General features: G+C 43.7%; 3 protein-coding genes across 3 annotated transcripts; 2 read left to right on the top strand and 1 right to left on the bottom strand.

Moving 5' to 3' along the window:
• Nucleotides 1-328: 328 nt before the first annotated feature.
• Nucleotides 329-3,778, bottom strand: LOC116219737 (protein peanut-like). Its single transcript, XM_031563486.2, has 6 exons — nucleotides 3,200-3,778; nucleotides 1,338-1,367; nucleotides 1,168-1,175; nucleotides 828-1,010; nucleotides 619-715; nucleotides 329-480 (listed from the first exon to the last, which is right to left on the bottom strand). The coding sequence occupies exons 1-6, from the start codon at nucleotides 3,207-3,209 to the stop codon at nucleotides 329-331; spliced, it is 480 nt and encodes a 159-aa protein (XP_031419346.1). The 5' UTR covers nucleotides 3,210-3,778.
• A 1,043-nt stretch (nucleotides 3,779-4,821) lies between these two features.
• polg2 (polymerase (DNA directed), gamma 2, accessory subunit) lies at nucleotides 4,822-7,784 on the top strand (the record flags this gene model as incomplete). Its single annotated transcript, XM_012827467.3, has 7 exons — nucleotides 4,822-4,940; nucleotides 5,200-5,305; nucleotides 5,577-5,762; nucleotides 6,381-6,521; nucleotides 6,818-6,898; nucleotides 7,120-7,220; nucleotides 7,349-7,784. Coding segments are annotated over 7 exons (900 nt in total), but the record flags the coding sequence as incomplete, so codon positions are not given.
• Nucleotides 7,785-7,996: 212 nt separating this feature from the next.
• Nucleotides 7,997-17,701, top strand: LOC105900229 (signal recognition particle subunit SRP68). The gene is made up of 16 exons (XM_031564052.2): nucleotides 7,997-8,127; nucleotides 8,626-8,692; nucleotides 8,806-8,919; nucleotides 9,202-9,397; nucleotides 9,631-9,713; nucleotides 10,212-10,321; nucleotides 10,729-10,811; nucleotides 11,681-11,821; nucleotides 14,462-14,560; nucleotides 14,674-14,738; nucleotides 14,939-15,092; nucleotides 16,214-16,308; nucleotides 16,450-16,579; nucleotides 16,670-16,745; nucleotides 16,932-16,984; nucleotides 17,253-17,701. Exons 1-16 carry the CDS (start codon nucleotides 8,055-8,057, stop codon nucleotides 17,478-17,480), a joined length of 1,767 nt encoding a protein of 588 aa, XP_031419912.1. The 5' UTR covers nucleotides 7,997-8,054; the 3' UTR covers nucleotides 17,481-17,701.
• Nucleotides 17,702-19,118: the final 1,417 nt, after the last annotated feature.

Genomic DNA, 19,118 nt, shown 5'->3' with positions numbered 1-19,118 from the left:
GTGTTACAGTGGGGGAAATAAGTATTTGACCCCCTGCTGATTTTGCAAGTTTGCCCACTTGCAAGGAAATGTGTGATCTATAATTGTAGTGGTAGGTCTATTTAAACAGTGAGAGACAGAATATCAACAAAAACATCCAGAAAACTGCATTTTATAACAGTTATGAATTGATTTGCATTTGATGGCGGCAAATAAGTATCTGTTGATATTCTGTCTCCCACTGTTAAAATACACCTACCATTACAATTATAGATCGCACATTTCTTTGCAAGTGGGCAAACTTGCGAAATCAGCAGGGGATCAAATACTATTTTCCCCACTGTACATATTACAAGCAGACATGGCATCTAATATGCCCTCCAATGGATAAAACATGCAGTCCAACTGATCTACCTGAGGTGTTGGGCAAAATCCTGTCACTGTACAGCCCTGTGAGAAACAGGCTGTTGATCAGGGTGGACTTCCCTAGGCCAGATTCCCCTGAGGAACCAAACGAGCGCAAGAGAGTGAGTGCATGTCCACCATGTTACTCTTCACCACACAGTACACAGTGAAGGGGGAACACTGAATGGGGCCACTGCCTTGTTTCATCCATAACACATGTGCTTTTTTCCTTACCTACTACCATCAGTGTGAAATCGAAGCCTTTTTTCACGTTCTTCCTGTGAATTTGGTGAGGCAGCGAGGCAAAGCCCACAAAGGACTTCCCTAGCTCCTGTGTTAAAGAGGAAAAGAGTTATGCCTCGTGTAGGTGGGATTCAAAACACTTCAAGATGCTACTGCACATGTTGTTGGAAAGCCAGGACTTGAGGACTTCAGCTTCTAACCTCCATGGATATATATGGATCGTGTACACCCCATGGGCTCTTGGGTCTGGCTGAGTCGGGTCTGGTAGAGTGTCTTCTGTCTGAGGACTCCAATGTGGCAATCCTGGAGTCCATGTAATTAAGCGGATATTCAGTCTCTCTGAGAGAAGCCTCTGACTCAGAACCATCTTCAGTGAGGCAGTACTAGTAATAACATTACATAAAATGAGCGCTGGTCAGAACACATTTCAGTAATATCATAGTGTCTGAATGTTTTACACAATAAGAAAACTTGTTTTCTGGAGTTATTTTTTTTGCATTGTCTTAAAAATAGTCCTTTATTCATCATCATGTTTCTTACCTCACAGTCTGCACATTGGTTTAATTACCACCAGTGGTGGATATAACAACAGAGAAACATGAAAAGGAATACAAATTTGGTCAGTAGGCTATAAAAGCAAAAAAGGGGGCAAAGATGTATAATATTATGGAACACATAGGAAAATTCTAGTTTTAGTGTATTTCCTCTACCTTGTAGATCAAGTTCATCAGTCTGAGTGCCTAAAGAAATTCAGTGATGAGAAAAAAATTGTTAGAGACAATTTTCTTTGCAATGACTATTGTAGCTGCAGAATTTTATTTCATGTTAATATTACATAAGTTAATTTAGACTCCTTTCACAGGCATATGAATGGCCTGTTTTATAGAACAGATCCAGCTTTGATGCTATTAATGCATCCCACCGGTAACTACACCCACTGTCCTCATAGATGATAGTATCCCCATTTTTAAAATGAGGGAAATAACTGAATCAGCAGTGAGCAAAATGCTAGCTTCCCTAAGACACTCAAAAGCCAAGGATGCATATGGTTTGGACACCACATTTTTGAAGTCACATAAGGAGCCCCTTGCTTGCCCCATTGCTCACTTGATTACCTTTCCATTAGGAATAGTCTTTTTTCAAGCTCCTGGAAAAGAGCAGTGGTGTGCCCTATTTTTAAGTCTGGTGATAAAGCAATTGTGTCAAACTACAGGCCCATCAGTATTCTATCAGTGATTTCCAAGGTGTGTGAAAAATGGGTAGCAGAACAGCTGACAGCACACTTAAACTTAGGGAACACCCCTCTGTCTGCACCCAATGCAGTTTGGATTCCGCGCTAATCACTCTACGGAGACAGCTAACTGCTACTTCCTAGTTAGTGTTAATTCCAAATTGGATGGAGGTGGGGTAGTTGGTGCAGTTTTCTTGGATCTTCAGAAGGCTTTTGACACCGTGAATCACCAGACACTATTAGCAAAATTATTGTATTTTAATTTCTCAGCAGAAGCCACAAAATGGATGAAGTCATATTTGGCTTAGGACTCAAAGTGTACACTTTGGAAGTAGCTTTTCTCCATACCTCAGTAATAATATTGGTGTACCCCAGGGGTCAGTATTGGGGCCGATCCTGTTTAGCATGAACATTAATGATTTACCATCAGTGTGTCTATCTATTAATGTTTTAGACATGTTTTAGACATGTAAGGCCGTACTTAACAACAGAGGCAGCCAAACTTTTTATGCATGCCATGATCTTTTCTCACATCTCGTACTGTTACACAAGCTGGTCACAAGCAAGTACAAGAACTCTGAAATCAATAGACACCCTCTACAAGCAGACCTTAAAAACTCTAGACCAGAAACCTATCAGCTATCACCACTGCCATATAATAACAAAGTATAACTTATTCAAATTTGACAGTTTCTTACAGTTTTTGGATGCCTGTCTCATTTTTTAAATATTACATGGGCTGGCCCCTCCACCATTAAATGAGTTTATAAAGCTGAAGGAGGGCAATGGCTTGGCAACTAGGGCAGTCACCAGGGGAGACTGTGTTATACAGTATAGACACAGTACGTTTGGACAGACAGTCTTCTCAGTGCGCGCCTTTAATTACTGGAATACCCTCCCTACTGATGTAAGGGAGTGCGCCAGTATTTCAGTGTTCAAAAACAAACTTAAGAAATGGATCAAAAATAACCAAACCTGCAACCATAATTAGGCCACTGCATTACTCACACCATAACGTCTTTTTATGTCTAACACCTTGTATGTCTGTCTGTCTGTCTGGTTTTTACAATTAGTTATCTTAACTGCACTGTTTTGTCACACTGTTGTTTACCTTCTATGTCTGCCTGGTTTTTACAATTTGTTATCTTAACTGCACTGTTTTGTCAAACTGTTGCTTATCTTTTTTGTATTATTATTATTTATTTCTGTATCTCTCTGTCATGTCCTGCCAAGGGACAACGGATGAAAACTAGCTAACCTAGCTAATTCCGGTGCATTTAAAAAAAAAAATTGAAAATGTTTATCAGACAGACACTCTCATTTAAAAAAACGGTTACTCACAACTGTCCATTTTTCCTTGAATGTTAGTCAGGATAGTCGGTCAACTGCAGTCAGCCTACAAGCTGGAGTCCTCTATCTAGCCTGGCACGCGAAGTCAGCGCAGCATCTCACGTCTGTTCCAACGACAAACGCATGTGACGTCACAATCATAAAAGATGATGAATGATGAATTTACATTCTCGATAACCAAGGAGGAGCTACACCTGGGCATTCTGCGCTTAACATTTATGTTGTCACTAAATAGCCTACTGGCGAAACATGTAAAGTTATTTCCAGAATTAAAAAGTGTCTGAAGTGAAGTGTCTGATGTTAACAGCACATCATGATACAACTACAATAAAGAAATAAACTAATCTGTCAATGTCAGCTTTAAATAACAATTTTGTCAAATTATAACACTGTAAAGCAATTTCAGAAAATAAGACAGAATAGACTCCTGTTACTGAAGATCTAAATAAGCCTTCGTTATTACAAGAGGAACTATTGGCGGTAGCTAATTAGATCCACCACATCGCTTTTTTGCGGATGGACTGACAGCGTTCCTCGTGGTCGTGTAAGTTGCAACTATAGCAATATTCGTCTTTCATTCTTCCACCAGAATAGTAGGCTACTGAGGAAATCACTACAAGCACCACATACAGACAGGGGTTGTTACATTTATGTATAATGGAAAAGTTGATGTACTGTGTTTGGAGTCAGGAACCATAGACATATATACGTCAGGGACACCTCCACCCGGAACAACAACTACACCCGGAAAGAGTTTGCGTATACTCGGCCGTGTAATTGTATCCTGGCTCTTGCCGCTGTGGACACACGTGTGGTCTGTAAATAAAGAATCTGATGATGACGTATTTCAGTTTTGATTGCAGACCAATAGACAACTACAAATAGACAGTACACTAATTAATTTCCCAACATCAGATGACCGGACAGCGCACAACACCATCATGCACCTTTAGAAGAGCTACGATAGGAGCGAATGTGAAGTAAATGCAGAATAGGTTTGATATTGCTGCTCTATTCTACTATAACTTTGTCTCTCTTCAGATGATTATAGCAATACTAACAGGAAGATGTTTACTTATTGTGTTAGGAGATGCGTATTGCAAATACGTCTCCAATGTGGCAAGCATAGATCTCAGTGTGTGCTACAGATGAGCAGAGCGCTTCATAGCCAAAGTTCCGAATCTGACCACGCTAACGAACTGCTGAAGCTCTGCACGGAACGCTTTTACATAGCACCCGACGAGTCTCAAGCTCGGGCGCTCAGGCATGGAACCTCCTGTAGTTATGGACCTCTCGGAAAGGAACTCCAAAAGAACATTTCAGAACAGTGGTGGAATTCTGTCACTAGATCAAAAACACAGGTGTTCGGAATTAACACATTGCAGCATGTCCCCAATGACAAGGGGAGTTTGAAGCTTGTGGATACCAGTGCCATTGGACAAATAATTAACAACAAGGACCTCACCAAAGGCCAAGTACTCGATAGGCTGCAGCAGCTTCTTCATCATAGTTCGTCAGTCCGTACAAACCTGCTTCAAGGTGAGCAAGGTCTGCAATATCTGTGTTTTGGGTTTAGAATGGATGTGGTGATGCTTCTGGTCTTTGTTGCTTAAGGGGCCCTGGAGCAGTATCTGCCTTCTCTGGAGCTGGTAAACAAGAAGCTACCATTTGGCATAGCTGAAACTGGCACCTGCTACCAACTCTCAGATCAGAACCTAGCTGGCATTGGTTGGTAAGGACACAAGATTTCACACAAATTTGTTTTCAGTCTTGAGTTCTACATCTTCATTGACACATTTAACCATAATCTATTATACTTATAATGTTTTCAGGTACCTCTGTTCATGGTTTTACACAGCATTTAAACTTTAAAGGGTTATCAACACTGGAATCATCTGTTTGTTGCATGTAATTGTCATGTCATATACCTCTGAATGTCCTATGTGTTAAAATTACAGTGTAGTCTAAACTGGATCCTGTTTTTTTGCCAGCTCATCAGAGTTCACAGAAGCCTCCCTAGTGTGGTTCTGCTCCCCACGCACCTCTTCACAGTGGCTGGACCACTGGACAAGGCAGCGGTTGAAATGGTGGCGAAAGGTCATTGGAAACTTTTATCAGTAGTTGCCTCCCCCCTATTTTTTGCTGTCACATTACAGGAGCCTCTGTCTTTAGTTATGAGAGCATGTAGCATGGGTGCTAGCCAGACACACTGATATACAGGTGAAGGGAACATGTGAAAAATGTCACATAGACAGGTGGCATATGATTAATTATCCATTTTGAAAAAAAAAAAAACATGTTGTATGTTGTAGACAGTTGCTTTTACTCTGTAATTTAGGTTGCTAATGCTAAATCTGCTTTGCCTCAGTTTGCTTTGAGCCCATCCGACTTCAGCTCCAGTGAACTTGTGGAAGCAGAGCTGCAGGATGGAGCATCCCGCGGGGTCAAAGTGACATACAGGTTTCCCTGGGGTCCTGAGCCCCTGGAGACCCTGTGGAACCTGGGGGATTCTGAGCTGCTGAAGACACATGGAAACGCCAAAGCTAAGTTGCAGGTGTGTGTCAGTAACCATTAGTCACTGGATGGTTAAGACAGTGCTGCTTGTCTTATATGGAGGATAGATGCCTTTATGAAACTGTGTCTGTAGCCTTGCTGGTTCTATCACATGACTAATCTTGTAGCACAAGGAGCTAAAGACGGTCGTTCCAGGTCGTTCCAGGTCCTTTCTGTGTGGAGTTTGCATGTTCTCCCCGTGCCTGCGTGGGTTTACTCCGGGTACTCCGGTTTCCCCCACCATCATAAAGACATGCATTGCATCGTATGAATATGAATGAATGTTGGTGGTGGTCGGAGGGGCCGTTGGCGCTGATTGGCAGCCACGCTTCTGTCAGTCTGCCCCAGGGCAGCTGTGGCTACTGAGGTAGCTTACCACCACCGGTATGACTGTGTATGAATGACAACTGGACTCTGGACTCTGTAAAGGATATATTCGGGTATATAGAGAAGCGCTATATAAGATTTAATTAATTGATTGATTGATTGATAAAGACAACAGAATGTTAATTGGGGATGGCAATTACGGGCTGAATATATGTTTTCACTACACTAAATGTGCACTTTAACTGTACTTTATGCCTTTGAGCTATGAAATATCTTGTGTTTGTTCTTGCAGTGCAAAGATGGGAGAAAGTTATTTGTGCCTCAAGTCATAGCACTGAGTGGAAACATGGATCGGGGTCTGCTAGCCTACCTCTTTAACTCTCTACAAATGGAGAAGAAAGTGAGCATCAAGCAAAGGATTCACCAAAGAAAGGTCTGTATGTGTGCCTGTTCTGTCACGGTCATACAAAATGCTGTAAGAGAGCACGAATCACCACCATAGAGGAACATAGTCAGCATTTGTTTGAGTTTTTTTTTTTTTTCCTTCAGCATTTTGAATAGATATCGAATGAGACTTTTTTTTGTCTGTGAGCCGGTGTACAGAGACCTATCTCTGCATGTTTCTTTTTCAAGTACCAACTAAATGTAATATTTATAAAAAAAAATAATAATAATTACTTTCTGGTATTTTGTGGTTCATTAAATCGCCTGCCTGGTCTTGACACACAGGTGCTGAAGCTCCACCCCACCTTGGCTCCAATTAAAGTCGCCCTAGACATGGGAAGAGGGGCTACTGTGGAACTGAGACAGGTATAGTTGTAGTTTTACTGTATCTTCCAGACATTTTTCTTAAAGTCTTTTTCACAGTACTGATAGAGTCCACGGTTCAGCGTCCACAACCTCTGTGCCATATTTTGGTATGACACACAGCTGTAAAAATCCTAATCCTACAAATTTACCTTTGTTGGAAACCGCTGTCAAAGTTAAGTAGGACCCTTTAATATCAGGATTTTTGCGCTGTATTTTTATAGGTTTGTGAGGGTTTGGTCACAGAATTTCTTGAAGCAGACATCTCTGTGTGGCCAGGGTACCTTGAGACTATGCCTCAATCACTGGAGCAGTTGCACACCAAGTAACTAATACTTTTATCTTTTGCACCATTGTTTTGTCAAGTTTATTGGTGAGGTAATCTCAACTGCCGTACACCATGTCACCCTTATGAGTTCCTTCATTTGACTGTCCTTTGATGGGTGTCTGCAGGTATGATGAGATGGGTGTGCTCTTCACCGTAATGATCAGTGAGAACACGCTGGAGAATGGACTGCTTGTAGTGCGCAACCGAGACACCACCATCAGAGAGACCATGCACATCTCTGAGGTCAAGAAATACCTCCAGAAATACATCAATGCGGCCAGTAACATCTGAGTTGTGGACCACAGATGCCTATGCTTAACTGTGCAAACATTATGAATGAAGAAGGTCGAAAGTCTTCAAGTCTGTTTATGTTCCATGCAGACCTATAGTCTCGTCGATTGTCATTTAAAATATAGATCTACCTCTTGTGAAAAAACAGTATTGATTGGAATGTTGTGACATTTGAGAAGACAGAATTGTTGATGACGTTCTGATGTATGTTGCAAAAATGCATATTTTGTATGTCCAACGTATATTAAAAGTCTATTTTGTACATCATGATTTGTGAAATTGAGTTTGAGTAAAATATGCACAAAACATTATGAATAATTGAATAACAAAAAGGTGAGGTAATTCACTTGGCATTTATGTTGTCCAGAAACAGAATAACTTTTGCAACTGCCTTGATACAAGTTTGGATTTGGTAGGTAGGCTACAGTAATAGGTTAGTGAACTTTTTTGACAGACTCGTCAGCGCGCTTCGACTGTGACCTTAGATATACTTCCGGGTTACTATTACTACATCCTCGCAAGACGTGTGTTAGCACAAAAATGGCCGCAGACAAGCAAAGTGAGATTAAAAGATCGGGGATGGATGAAAATAAGGAGAACCTCGGACTGGAAAGTATCCTTACTGAGAATCGCATATTTTAAAACAGTTTGCATTGACTATAATCCTAATTGCAATGATTGCTATGCTCATTCATTTGTTGGATAGATAGCAAGCTAGCCGGTGTAGCAAAGCTTTACTAGCTACCAGGGGGTTGCTCTATCTTAAGTCTACGTGTCACTATCCGCTAGTAGCCGACACAATACTTCTGAATAACCTTAAATTATGTTGTAGTCCTTTTTCGTAATGTTGATGTGGACGTTAAAAGATGTAACTTAGCCCATCTTAATAACTTTGCAAATGTCGTTCCTAACATGTAAACCTAGCAGGTTGTGTCATAAACACCACTAGTGTTGATTAAACCATCCAAGCATTAAAGTAACGGTGTTAGCTGGTGGTAGATATGATTTAGTAATTTTGGAACAAAGTAAAATGAACAACTATGATATTAGACTGCCGTGTTCTAAAGGGAGTTACTTTAAGACCCCATTTAGTCCTTAACACTGACACCAGTTCTTCAGATCATTAAGGAGTCACAGCAACAACATGGGTTGAGACATGGAGACTATCAGCGATACAGGTAAAAGATCCGACGATTAGGTTGTCCGGTTGATGAACCATATGGCAGCTTCTTACTCCAGTGCTCTTTAAGCTGTGAAGTTAACACACCTCTTTTATTTTTCTTCTTCACAGGGGCTACTGCTCTCGCCGCTTGCGTCGCCTGCGTAAAACTCTGGGTTTCAAAGTGGGCCACCGACACAAGTTCACTGGGAAGAAAGTGACTGTGGAGATGGTGTCTGACAATAGGTAACACTGTCAATATGATCTGTCTAGTCAAGACTACCTCCGTGTATAGACAGGCTGTGCCAGTGTAGCAATAGAAAGTAGCATAGGTCTGCCCTACTCATGCCCCTCACAAGATATAAAGAAATCTTTGGTAATGTACAGCCTTAATGGAGGCACGCTTACAAAAATGAATGCACATAGACGTTGTGTACAGTGCTATACACATGAGCGAGGCCTAGTCTCATCCCAGCTGTGTGAGTGAGTGGTTGGATTTAACCTGACGTGGCGCTGGGCTCCCCTCAGGTACCTGCTGCTGGTGCTGATGGAGTCAGAGCGAGCATGGAGTTACGCCATGCAGCTGAAGCAGGAGGCCAACACTGAGCCGCGCAAGCGCTTCCACCTGCTGGCCCGGCTGCGCAAGGCCGCCAAGCACGGCGAGCACCTGGAGCGCCTCTGCGAGAGCCCGCGCGTGGACGCCAAGACCAAGCTGGAGGCCCAGGTGAGGCTCTGAAAGCAGGGAGGGACTATGCTCAGGAAACACTGGGGCTCATCACACAACAATTTTCCAATTCGAATTTCTAATTTAATTTGTATTTGATCGAATAGTCCAAAAATAATGTCACAGATGTTGAGAGGGTGCTGCATGGTCTGGATCTTGTATTGAGAGATTTAGCTGGCTGCTTTTGATAAACGTGAATCGATCTCAGATGGTGAATATTTTGTTTCTTGTAGGCCTACACTGCATACCTGACGGGAATGGTCCAGTTTGAGCTTCAGGAGTGGAAAGCTGCTATGGAGGCCTTCAACAAGTGCAAGTGAGTCCAGGAAGGATGCTTGGCACTCAGTTTCATTAGTTACTATATTGAAGTGTGTGTGTGTGTGTGTGTGTGCGTGTGCGTGTGCGTGTGCGTGTGCGTGTGCGCGCGTGCGCGCGCGTCCGTCCGTCCGTCCGTCCGTCCAGGTCCAGGGAGGATGCTTGGCACTCAGTTTCATTAGTTACTATATTGAAGTGTGTGTGTCCAGGTCCAGGGAGGATGCTTGGCACTCAGTTTCATTAGTTACTATATTGAATTGTGTGTGTGTTAATAGATAAATAAATAAATAGATAGGTACTACTTGCATGCTACCAAGTTCTGTGTTGCAAGAAGTGTTTTAGAGAGCAGCTGGCCTGTAGGGGAATGCACATGTAGTTATTCTGTGTTTGTTTTGATGAGCTCAGCCTACTGGCATGTACACTTCGTTCCAGGATAAGTATCCATTCATGAAAGCGTTTGGCTTTTGTGATGAGTAATGACTAAGGTGTTAATCTGCAGAACCATCTATGAGAAGCTGGCCAGTGCTTTTACTGAGGAGCAGGCGGTGCTCTACAACCAGAGGGTGGAGGAGATCTCGCCCAACCTCCGCTACTGTGCATACAACATTGGTGAGAGCTGGAGCTACTCATGCCCAAACACACACCCACACACCTTTCCCAAACACAACTTCATTGTTTTAGGGTCTTGCTTTCTGAGGAAAATTGTAGCATAGTGAAATGTTTTAGGTCTTTTCAAAATTCAGACCCATTTGTGCCCTCATGCATGTCTGGCCATGTCGTTTCATTCGATGTAGAGTTTTGCATCACAAAGTCATCTGTAGATTTGCAAGATTCCTTAAGAAATGTGTGCTTCTTTATTGTAACCTAGATCCTAAGCTAACCCCAAACATATAATAACAAGGTCAGAATCATGCCTTGAATAATCAAGTAGCTCACAGTTGAAACCCTTCTTTAATTCATGATGTCACTCTAGTCCTTGTATAACCTCTCTTTCGCTCTCGCTCTCGGTCTCCTAGGTGACCAGAATGCCATAAATGACCTGATGCAGATGAGGCTGAGTGCTGGAGGCAGTGGTGGCATGATGGCAGAGAAGCTGGAGGTCAGTGGCTGCCCTTATTACAGACACACATCAGAGACTGCCCTTATTACAGACACACGTCAGAGACTGCCCTTATTACAGACACACAGACTGCCCTTATTACAGACACACATCAGAGACTGCCCTTATTACAGACACACATCAGAGACTGCCCTTATTACAGACACACAGACTGCCCTTATTACAGACACACAGACTGCCCTTATTACAGACTGCCCTTATTACAGACACACAGACTGCCCTTATTACAGACACACATCAGAGACTGCCCTTATTACAGACACACATCAGAGACTGCCCTTATTACAGACACACATCAGAGACTGCCCTTATTACAGACACACATCAGAGACTGCCCTTATTACAGACACACATCAGAGACTGCCCTTATTACAGACACACATCAGAGACTGCCCTTATTACAGACACACATCAGAGACTGCCCTTATTACAGACACACAGACTGCCCTTATTACAGACACACAGACTGCCCTTATTACAGACACACGTCAGAGACTGTCCCAGCAGAGAGCCTGTCTTGGCTTTAAAAACACCAAAGATCTTTACACCCCCCATATGCAGATATAACTCCTTTGTTTCCCATCAAATCATAATCATGCACTCACTTATTGAATGATATATGATGATGATTTTTGATATGATCTGATGATTGATGAAATTGTATCCTTGCGTAGTCTCAGTGTAAAAGATAAGGTGTGTGTAACATATGGCTTTTAAGCATTCCGCATTGGGTAGTCTTGCAAAAATGACTAGATTACTTCCTTGAACAGCAATCATCATCAGAAGTAGTCATTCAGTCATTGAAATGTTTTTGCTTGAATAGTTCTTTTGTCTGTTTTCTGCGGCAGACTTTGATCACCCAAACTAGGGCCAAGCAGGCCGCCACCATGAGCGAGGTGGAGTGGCGCGGGCGCACCGTGCCCGTCAAGATCGACAAGGCCCGCATCTTCCTCCTGGGACTGGCAGACAACGAGGCGGCCATTGCTCAGGTGAGTCTTCATCAGGAGAGCGGTGGATGCCTGTCCACGTGATGACGATGTTCCTTTTGAGAATCTTGATAAAAGAGAGATTAAAATCCTTACATACTGCAGTAGATGGCCTGAAGCCCGATAAGGCATCTTTTTGCAACCACACCTTTGAAATCGGTTCAGCGGAGATTAGCCCGTTTCCAAGGGATTATGCTAATGTTTCGAAAGGGAGAAAGGGTATTGGGTATGGGTACTGCTTGGCTGTCCAGTTTCAAAACGTCAAACTTCTGCCAACATTGCAAGCTACACCTTTAATCTTCCAATATAAAATGACAGTTTCAAAACAGGTCATTCTAATCCTTCCTTCCTTCTGGTGCATTCTAGTCCCTCCAGTTTCATAACTGCAAATTATGGCTTAACACAAATCTGTGGGGCTCTGAAGTTGTGTTTGTAGAACTCGCTGGGAGATGCGAGGTGTTTATGTTGCACAGCCCTGTTCAGAAACAGTCTGTCACGCAAGTAGTAATTACAGCTAATACACCTGCCTGTTTGCCAGGTAGACACCCTGGGCGTATCTCTCACTCTCTCAGCGCGATCTTTTTTTTTTTTTTCAGCCCTGTCTAGACAGTCCTCACAGTTGGGTATGGTAGATGTGTTAATAGTGAGTCCCTAATTCCCCACTAGATGGCGCTGTTCTGCCGTACAGGACCCCACACACACACACACACACACACACACACACACTAACACACGCATACAGTGAGTCAGTGAGAGGGTATGGTACATGAGAGTATGAGAGGCAAGCTGCCCCACCCCAGGCTGCCCTCTGCTCTTCCCCACCCAGACACACCCATGGCAGGCAGACAGCTCAGGCAGACAGCTCAGGCCAGTGGCATGCGGCTCCTTCACATCCGGGCTGCATTCTCCCCCATGACAGCCCTGCCATCAGGCCCGGTGCCTCAACGCCTCGAACACAGTGCTCCCCCTCACAAGCCCCACAAGGCCGTACACAGCCTGTCTAGAAATCCATAAACTCTTGGGAGCCAAACAAATGAGCATCTTTATCGTAATTAGAGGTCTGTTGTCAGTACAGCCCATAGCTCTGACTGACCTGTCTCTCTCCACGCACAAAGATTCCAGTTCCGCATTCTGGCTGGACTGGATGTTTGTGGCGTTGCGTGGTGCAGTATCAGTGCGCTGTTAGCCTTCGTTCCTCAGTATGTCGTCCTGATCCTAATAGTATAGTAACACTGTAACAATGGCAGGGTAAAATAAATTGTGTTAAAACAGTGTTTTTTTTTTTATGTGCGTTTTGAACCTGTTAGTAGCTACTACAGATTGCTACTGGTATTACGGTATCTTGATGTGAACTGTGACTGACACCCCTCGCTATTTGTGGTAGTGTCTTTGCTAATGTACTCCTTCACAAGTAGGGCTGCAGGGCTATAAAAATTGACTAGCTGCGGTATTCGGAGCGGTTTGCAGTGATACCACAGCCCTATTTGCAAGTGTAGTCACCCTGGGTTCGCCCATGCCTTGATTATCTAGTTGGTTTCCCTAACCCCCCCCCTCCCTTCCCCCATATCTGTTTGTCACTCTCTGTAAGGGAGCTGGTTCCACCAGTGCATCTCAGTCATTCAAGGTGTTGCCAGCATGGTGGCTTGGTTGAGACTGTGCCAAAAGGCCAGGCCTAGTGCACATACCCGGTGTGGCCGTCTCGCCGTGCCATCATAAACAGCCCATTAATGACGGTGCTTTGCACAGCGTCTGTCTGGTGTGCTGCATATTTGGAGAATCTGGTTTTTGTAGTTTCTGTTTTTGTAACACTTGACTGATATCCTTAAGAGAAGACTACTGGAGGCAGACATCAAAGTGTCCCTGTTAATTGCCTGTACACGGCAGTAGCAAATGGCCACAAGGCAATGTCTTGCATTCCTGTAACATTCATATTTAGGGTTGAAAGGTTGGCCCCATACATCAAACTATGTTATCTTAAAATCAAGGCTCCTAAAAATGTTTATCAATATTGTTCTTTTAATTGCTACAAGCCACTTGGTTGTTTAGCTTGTAGCACGCTTGTAGCTTGACTATGAAGATTGTAAGAACTTTCGAAGTAAAATAGTGCACGCCTTTTCTTTGACGTTTGATGAAACGTTCTCACAATGACTTAGCTGTAGCATATCTGCTTCCTCAGGTATGCATATGAAACCTGCCCAGTTGCATAGCTTCTATTCACGAGCAGTCACACATCTTTCATTACAATGTGGGTTTTTGTACACCCACGTATCCTAGATAAAACCAAACTTAAGCCAGAGGGATAGAGTGAGACTATTACACATTGTCTGTTCATACCAGAGGCTCTCCTGTATAAACATTCCAAAACTGTATAAAGTCAAAATGGCCGTTCAACATACACTTGTACCTGTCCTGCATCTGTGGATTGTGTATACTAATAGAGTTGTGTTTAGCTTATTTATTTATTTATGTTTTTGTCGGATGTGTTGCTTGTCCTCAGACATGGATCAGGAATGTCTGAACCCCTTTTTTTCATAATATGATCTTCAGGGTCTACATGTCTCGTCAGTTTGTTGTTTAGTGTTTCTGCATTTCCGTCTAATTCTAAGTCTGTCGTTTGCGTTTGTTTGTGTTTCGGCCCGTTAGGCTTCCAGTGAAGAAACTAAGGAGCGCCTTTATGAGACTCTCCTGGCAGAGTGCAGAGACACCATCCAGGCCGTGCGAGAGGAAATCAGGATTGACGTGGTAAGGAGAAGACACTTTTTCTTTGTTTGCCTCTGGATATTACTTAAAGCGGTGTTGTTCAGATGAACTCTCAGTTGTGTTGACATGACAGGCTTGTTTGTGCTACTCCCCAGAAAACCAGAGAGAGAGGATCAGAACCGGAGGGAGGGAAGGTCTCTAACCTGCAGTTCCTGCACAGGTGTGTTACGCCCCTGGTGTGCTGATTTATGGCTTCTCATGGTGTGTGTGTGTGTGTGTGTGTGTGTGTGTGTGTCCTCCTCCTCCTCCTCCTGAGAGCTTGTCGTCAGCCCACCCTCTATAACACTTGACCTCTAACACCTATCTGACCTTTGACCTCTAAATTCTCTCTGACCCTTTGGTGTTCTGCCCTGTCCACAGCTACCTGACCTACATCAAGCTGTGGACCGTGGTGAAGCGCAATGAGAGCATGGCCCACACGCTGCAGGCCAAGCTCAAGGAGCCGGAGATGGACGACAGCAAGAGGGGGCCCCGGCCCCAGGACCTCATCCGCCTCTACGACATCATCCTGCAGGTACCAGCCTCGCCTCGCTGTGCCCGCCCGGCCCCCGTCCAAGGAGTGGCGTTTGCCTCTTCTCTTGTTCATTTAAAAAAATGTTTCACTTTTTGGCTTCATGGGAAGGAAGTCTGGTTGTGGAGTCATCGGTGGTAGAAATAGTAACAGTAGTCATAGTAGTAGTAAAAAAAACGAAAAATGGCCGTTTAAGTAATCCTTAAAGTGATGAAGATTGAAGCTTAGTAAGGATTTTGTCTCATGAGAAGTTAGACAAGACAAGGCAGATTTATCGACTTTTGACAGCAGCCTTAAGGCAAGAGTACACGGTGTGACACCACGTGTGAGCTTCAAAAGGATTTTTTCCAGACAGGACAGACACGTGGTGGTGATGCTCATGAGCGTTGCATGTCATAAGAATCTGACCCGGCTGGCCTAGAGACTGTCCTTGGTACCAATCACAATAGAATGTCACTTTAGAATGTCTTGAAAGAAGCCCATTTTAATCAATTGGTATGAATTTAAACAGGCTATTGCCGGCAACCGCACATGAAAATGGCACTGTAGGGTTTGCTGCTGCGTGTAGAGCAGTGGTTTTGCTCCCGCCAGTCGAATAGTATCTGACTTTTAGGTAAGGTCAATACAGTTGTCAGATTAACTGTAACAGAAAATGTACAAGCATTTGTGTTCTCAGAACATTTTGATCCATTTGAAGTTGTGCAATATTGGGCCCGTTCTCCAAATTGTCACAATTACATTTCAGAATATTTGTTACCATCAAGTTCCTAATGTTCTGCAAGCAGCTTACGTGTAGTGACCCAAGGAGCAGCAAGAAGATGCTATGGTCTTTGTCACAGTAGTGCAGAGATGAACTTTGAACTGTGCTGATGGCTGACGGGACCTGAAAGGCAGGGTTGAGTCTGGTCTGTGCTTATTGACTCTGGTGCTGTTCCTCTCCGTAGAGCCTGGCAGAGTTGAGTCTGGCCTGTGCTTATTGACTCTGGTGCTGTTCCTCTCCGTAGAGCCTGGCAGAGTTGAGTCTGGCCTGTGCTTATTGACTCTGGTGCTGTTCCTCTCTGTAGAGCCTGGCAGAGTTGAGTCTGGCCTGTGCTTATTGACTCTGGTGCTGTTCCTCTCCGTAGAGCCTGGCAGAGTTGTCCGTCATTCAGGGAATGGAGGAGGATCAGACCTTCCAGAAGGAGGTGGCCCTGAAGACCCTGGTGTACAAGGCCTACAGGTGTGTCTGCATGTCTGAGGGTTGTGTCATCCGTCATGGCCATTGGGAATCGGTCCGCTTCACCCAGGTCTCCAGATTTCCTGACGTGGTTGTCATTTGTAGCTTTTTATTCAAGTCATTTTTGCTGTTCCTTTGTTTCAGGTGTTTCTTCATCGCCCAGTCCTATGTGCTGGTGAAGAAGTGGAGTGAGGCCCTGGTTCTGTATGAGCGAGTTCTGAAGTACGCCCAAGAGGTCCAGTCCAAAGCCAAGAGCCTGAACAACAGCCTCAAGGTAGAGCAATCTCAACACCTGTTAGGAATACTCATATGAAGGTTTGTACGTTTCTGTCAAACAGTGCTGATGTCTCTCGGATTTTCACAGGACCTTCCAGATGTCCAAGAACTTATCGCCGAGGTTAATGCCGAGAAATACTCGCTGCAGGCGGCAGCCATCTTGGGTGGGTTATACCATTTTGGGTTCAGCCATTTTGTTTCTCAATTTCCTAGTGCTAGACATTACCTCATGGTTATGTGTTAAATAACAGTCTCCACTCTGACATTGAGACCTCACACGTAACTGGTCATGTGAGGTGTTATGTATGGTAGGTACTGACGCAGCATCTGTGGGCTTGTTTGTATTTTAGACAAAGAAGATGTAGCGGAAACACCCATACAGCCCAATGTGAAAGAGAACAAGGTAGGAGTGGGAGCCAAGAACATTACGTATTCAGTTGAATTATTCCACACGCAGCATTTTAAGTGATTTTGACATTAAAGCAATAAAATGCACACGCACTAACATGCTTCATGTTTTAGTGGGTGAATGTGACAACCCTGAAGTATTTTAGCGTGTGTGTGTGTGTGTTTTTACAATGGTTCTTCTTACATGTGGCATTATATGATATTATATATTATTTTTTTTTTTCTCATTTATGACCCTTTCGATTATCCCTCATACTCTGCAGCCCCTCTGCGACCGATTGGACGCCTTCCGTCTGGATCCCACCCTCGTCGGCAAGCAGCCCAATCTGGTGGAGTTTCCCCCCGACTTCCAGCCAATCCCCTGCAAGCCCCTGTTCTTCGACCTGGCACTCAACCACGTGGCCTTCCCGCCCCTGGACGACAAGGTGGAACAGAAGGGCAAGGGAGGCCTGACCGGATACATCAAGGGCATCTTCGGCTTCGGCAGCTAAATCCCGGCGCAGACCTCCCGGTGGTCGGCCCCGACGCTGGGCTGCGTGAGTCCCCAGAGCACCGGCTTCCTCCAGTCTCTTGAGTGTTGGCTGCTCCGGCGCGCACACACACACACACACACACCTCAGATTCTAGAGACTTCCGTGCCTGGTGTTCATTTGCTCACGCAGCATCCCCAGACACCTCCCTCCCTCACAAACAAACAAACAAACAAACACACGCGCAGACATACGCATACGCATATAAAGGCCCCCTCTCGCTTTTCTCTCTCTTTGTTTCTTTCTTTCTTTCTTTCTTGTCTTTCTCCCCCCCCCCCCTTAATTTATCTTATAAGATTGAGTTCTTTTTATTTTTAATCTTAAGTCTTATGAAGCGCCTTCATGTACCTAATCTTGGTGCCCGTGTACGACAGCGACGCTGGTCGGCAGTTATCGTCAATTCAAGGAAATGGGGAATCTCCATGCAGGATCGATCAATCAATCATCAAGCATTTTATCGCTCACATGAACACTTGTTAAACGGCACGGGGTGTTTACACGACAGAGCCATCAATATCACACAGTGCTTTTATGGACAGTAGAACTAGCATCGCCAAACAAATGGATCAGACGTCTTCATGTGTCAATGAGTTCGTCTCAACGTCTTTCTTTATCTTGCATGTCCCTGTCCCATCTGTACCCACCGCATGGAAAGCAGTTTAGTTGAGTTAATGCAAGGATTTATTGTAGACAGCAGTCACCTAGTTGATAGCACCTCTGGCAGTATACCAACTATAGCAATAGTGAAAGTCTAGTGTTGAAGACATGACACGCTGTTAACAGTGTTAGAGAGAAGCAACAATGACTTCTGCGAAGGGTAACCATCGCTGAAGAACAGAAGAATGCCATGGAGGACCGTGCCTTCTATCGTGTTTTTTTTTTTATTTTTATTTTTTTTTTAAATCCCTTAATTCCTTATTAAATTTTTTGCCACGGTGGGACTCCGTAGTAATTTCTCTTCAAATGTTTTGGAGAGTAACCGAAGGGATTTTTAGTTGAGCACATCCCATAATGATCTCTTCCCATGAACACTAAAGTGTTTTTTTTGTTTGTTGGAGTCAAGTCAAAGTCACAGACCAGACCCCCTGCAAGATTTTATTTCATTTGAAACGTTTTTCTTTTCTTTTCAAACCTATTTGAACTTTGGTTCGAGTGATGGTCACTTGATGGTCGCTTGTCGTATCCCAACTAACCTTTCCTCATTTGTATTTTTAACATTTTCTTTTAAGGACAACGTAAAGATATCTTTTGGTAAGACTGTGTTGATCTAAAGGAATGGATTGGGGCAGAAATGCTGAAACTTTTTTTGTTAATCCAGCAACATGTTAATGAAATTAAATGGAGACCAATCTATAGCGGAGAAAAAATGTCATTCAGGTTTGTGACGGCCTCATGAAATTAAAGAACAGTTATTTGCGCCACACTTCATTTTGGGTGTTTGTTTTTTCATCTTTATCCCATCTTTCTAAGTGCTGAGTGAAAGACAATCAAGGTCAGGCAAAAATTGAGTCAGACAACTAAACGATGAACAATGTGTTTAAAGGTGCTTGGTAAAATCAGTCGACCAGAAGGTATCATATCTAAGCTTCAGGGCCCTGG

The sequence above is a fragment of the Clupea harengus genome, chromosome 26 (genome assembly GCF_900700415.2).
Source record: "Clupea harengus chromosome 26, Ch_v2.0.2, whole genome shotgun sequence".
In the NCBI taxonomy this organism is placed as follows: domain Eukaryota; kingdom Metazoa; phylum Chordata; class Actinopteri; order Clupeiformes; family Clupeidae; genus Clupea; species Clupea harengus.
The sequence above is the reverse complement of the archived record's forward strand: the minus strand, read 5'-3'. Positions and strand labels throughout refer to the sequence as shown.

Bases quoted from the DNA above. Each gene is read 5' to 3' on its own strand.
- LOC116219737 (XM_031563486.2), bottom strand. The intron at 716-827 runs GTTAGAAGCTGA...TCTTTAACACAG, and splicing joins ATCCATATATATCCATGGAG to GAGCTAGGGAAGTCCTTTGT. The intron at 481-618 runs GTAAGGAAAAAA...TTGGTTCCTCAG, and splicing joins TTTCACACTGATGGTAGTAG to GGGAATCTGGCCTAGGGAAG.
- LOC105900229 (XM_031564052.2), top strand. From the start codon at position 8,055: ATGGCCGCAGACAAGCAAAGTGAGATTAAAAGATCGGGGATGGATGAA. The intron at 8,920-9,201 runs GTAACACTGTCA...GGCTCCCCTCAG, and splicing joins GAGATGGTGTCTGACAATAG to GTACCTGCTGCTGGTGCTGA. The intron at 10,322-10,728 runs GTGAGAGCTGGA...TCGGTCTCCTAG, and splicing joins CTACTGTGCATACAACATTG to GTGACCAGAATGCCATAAAT.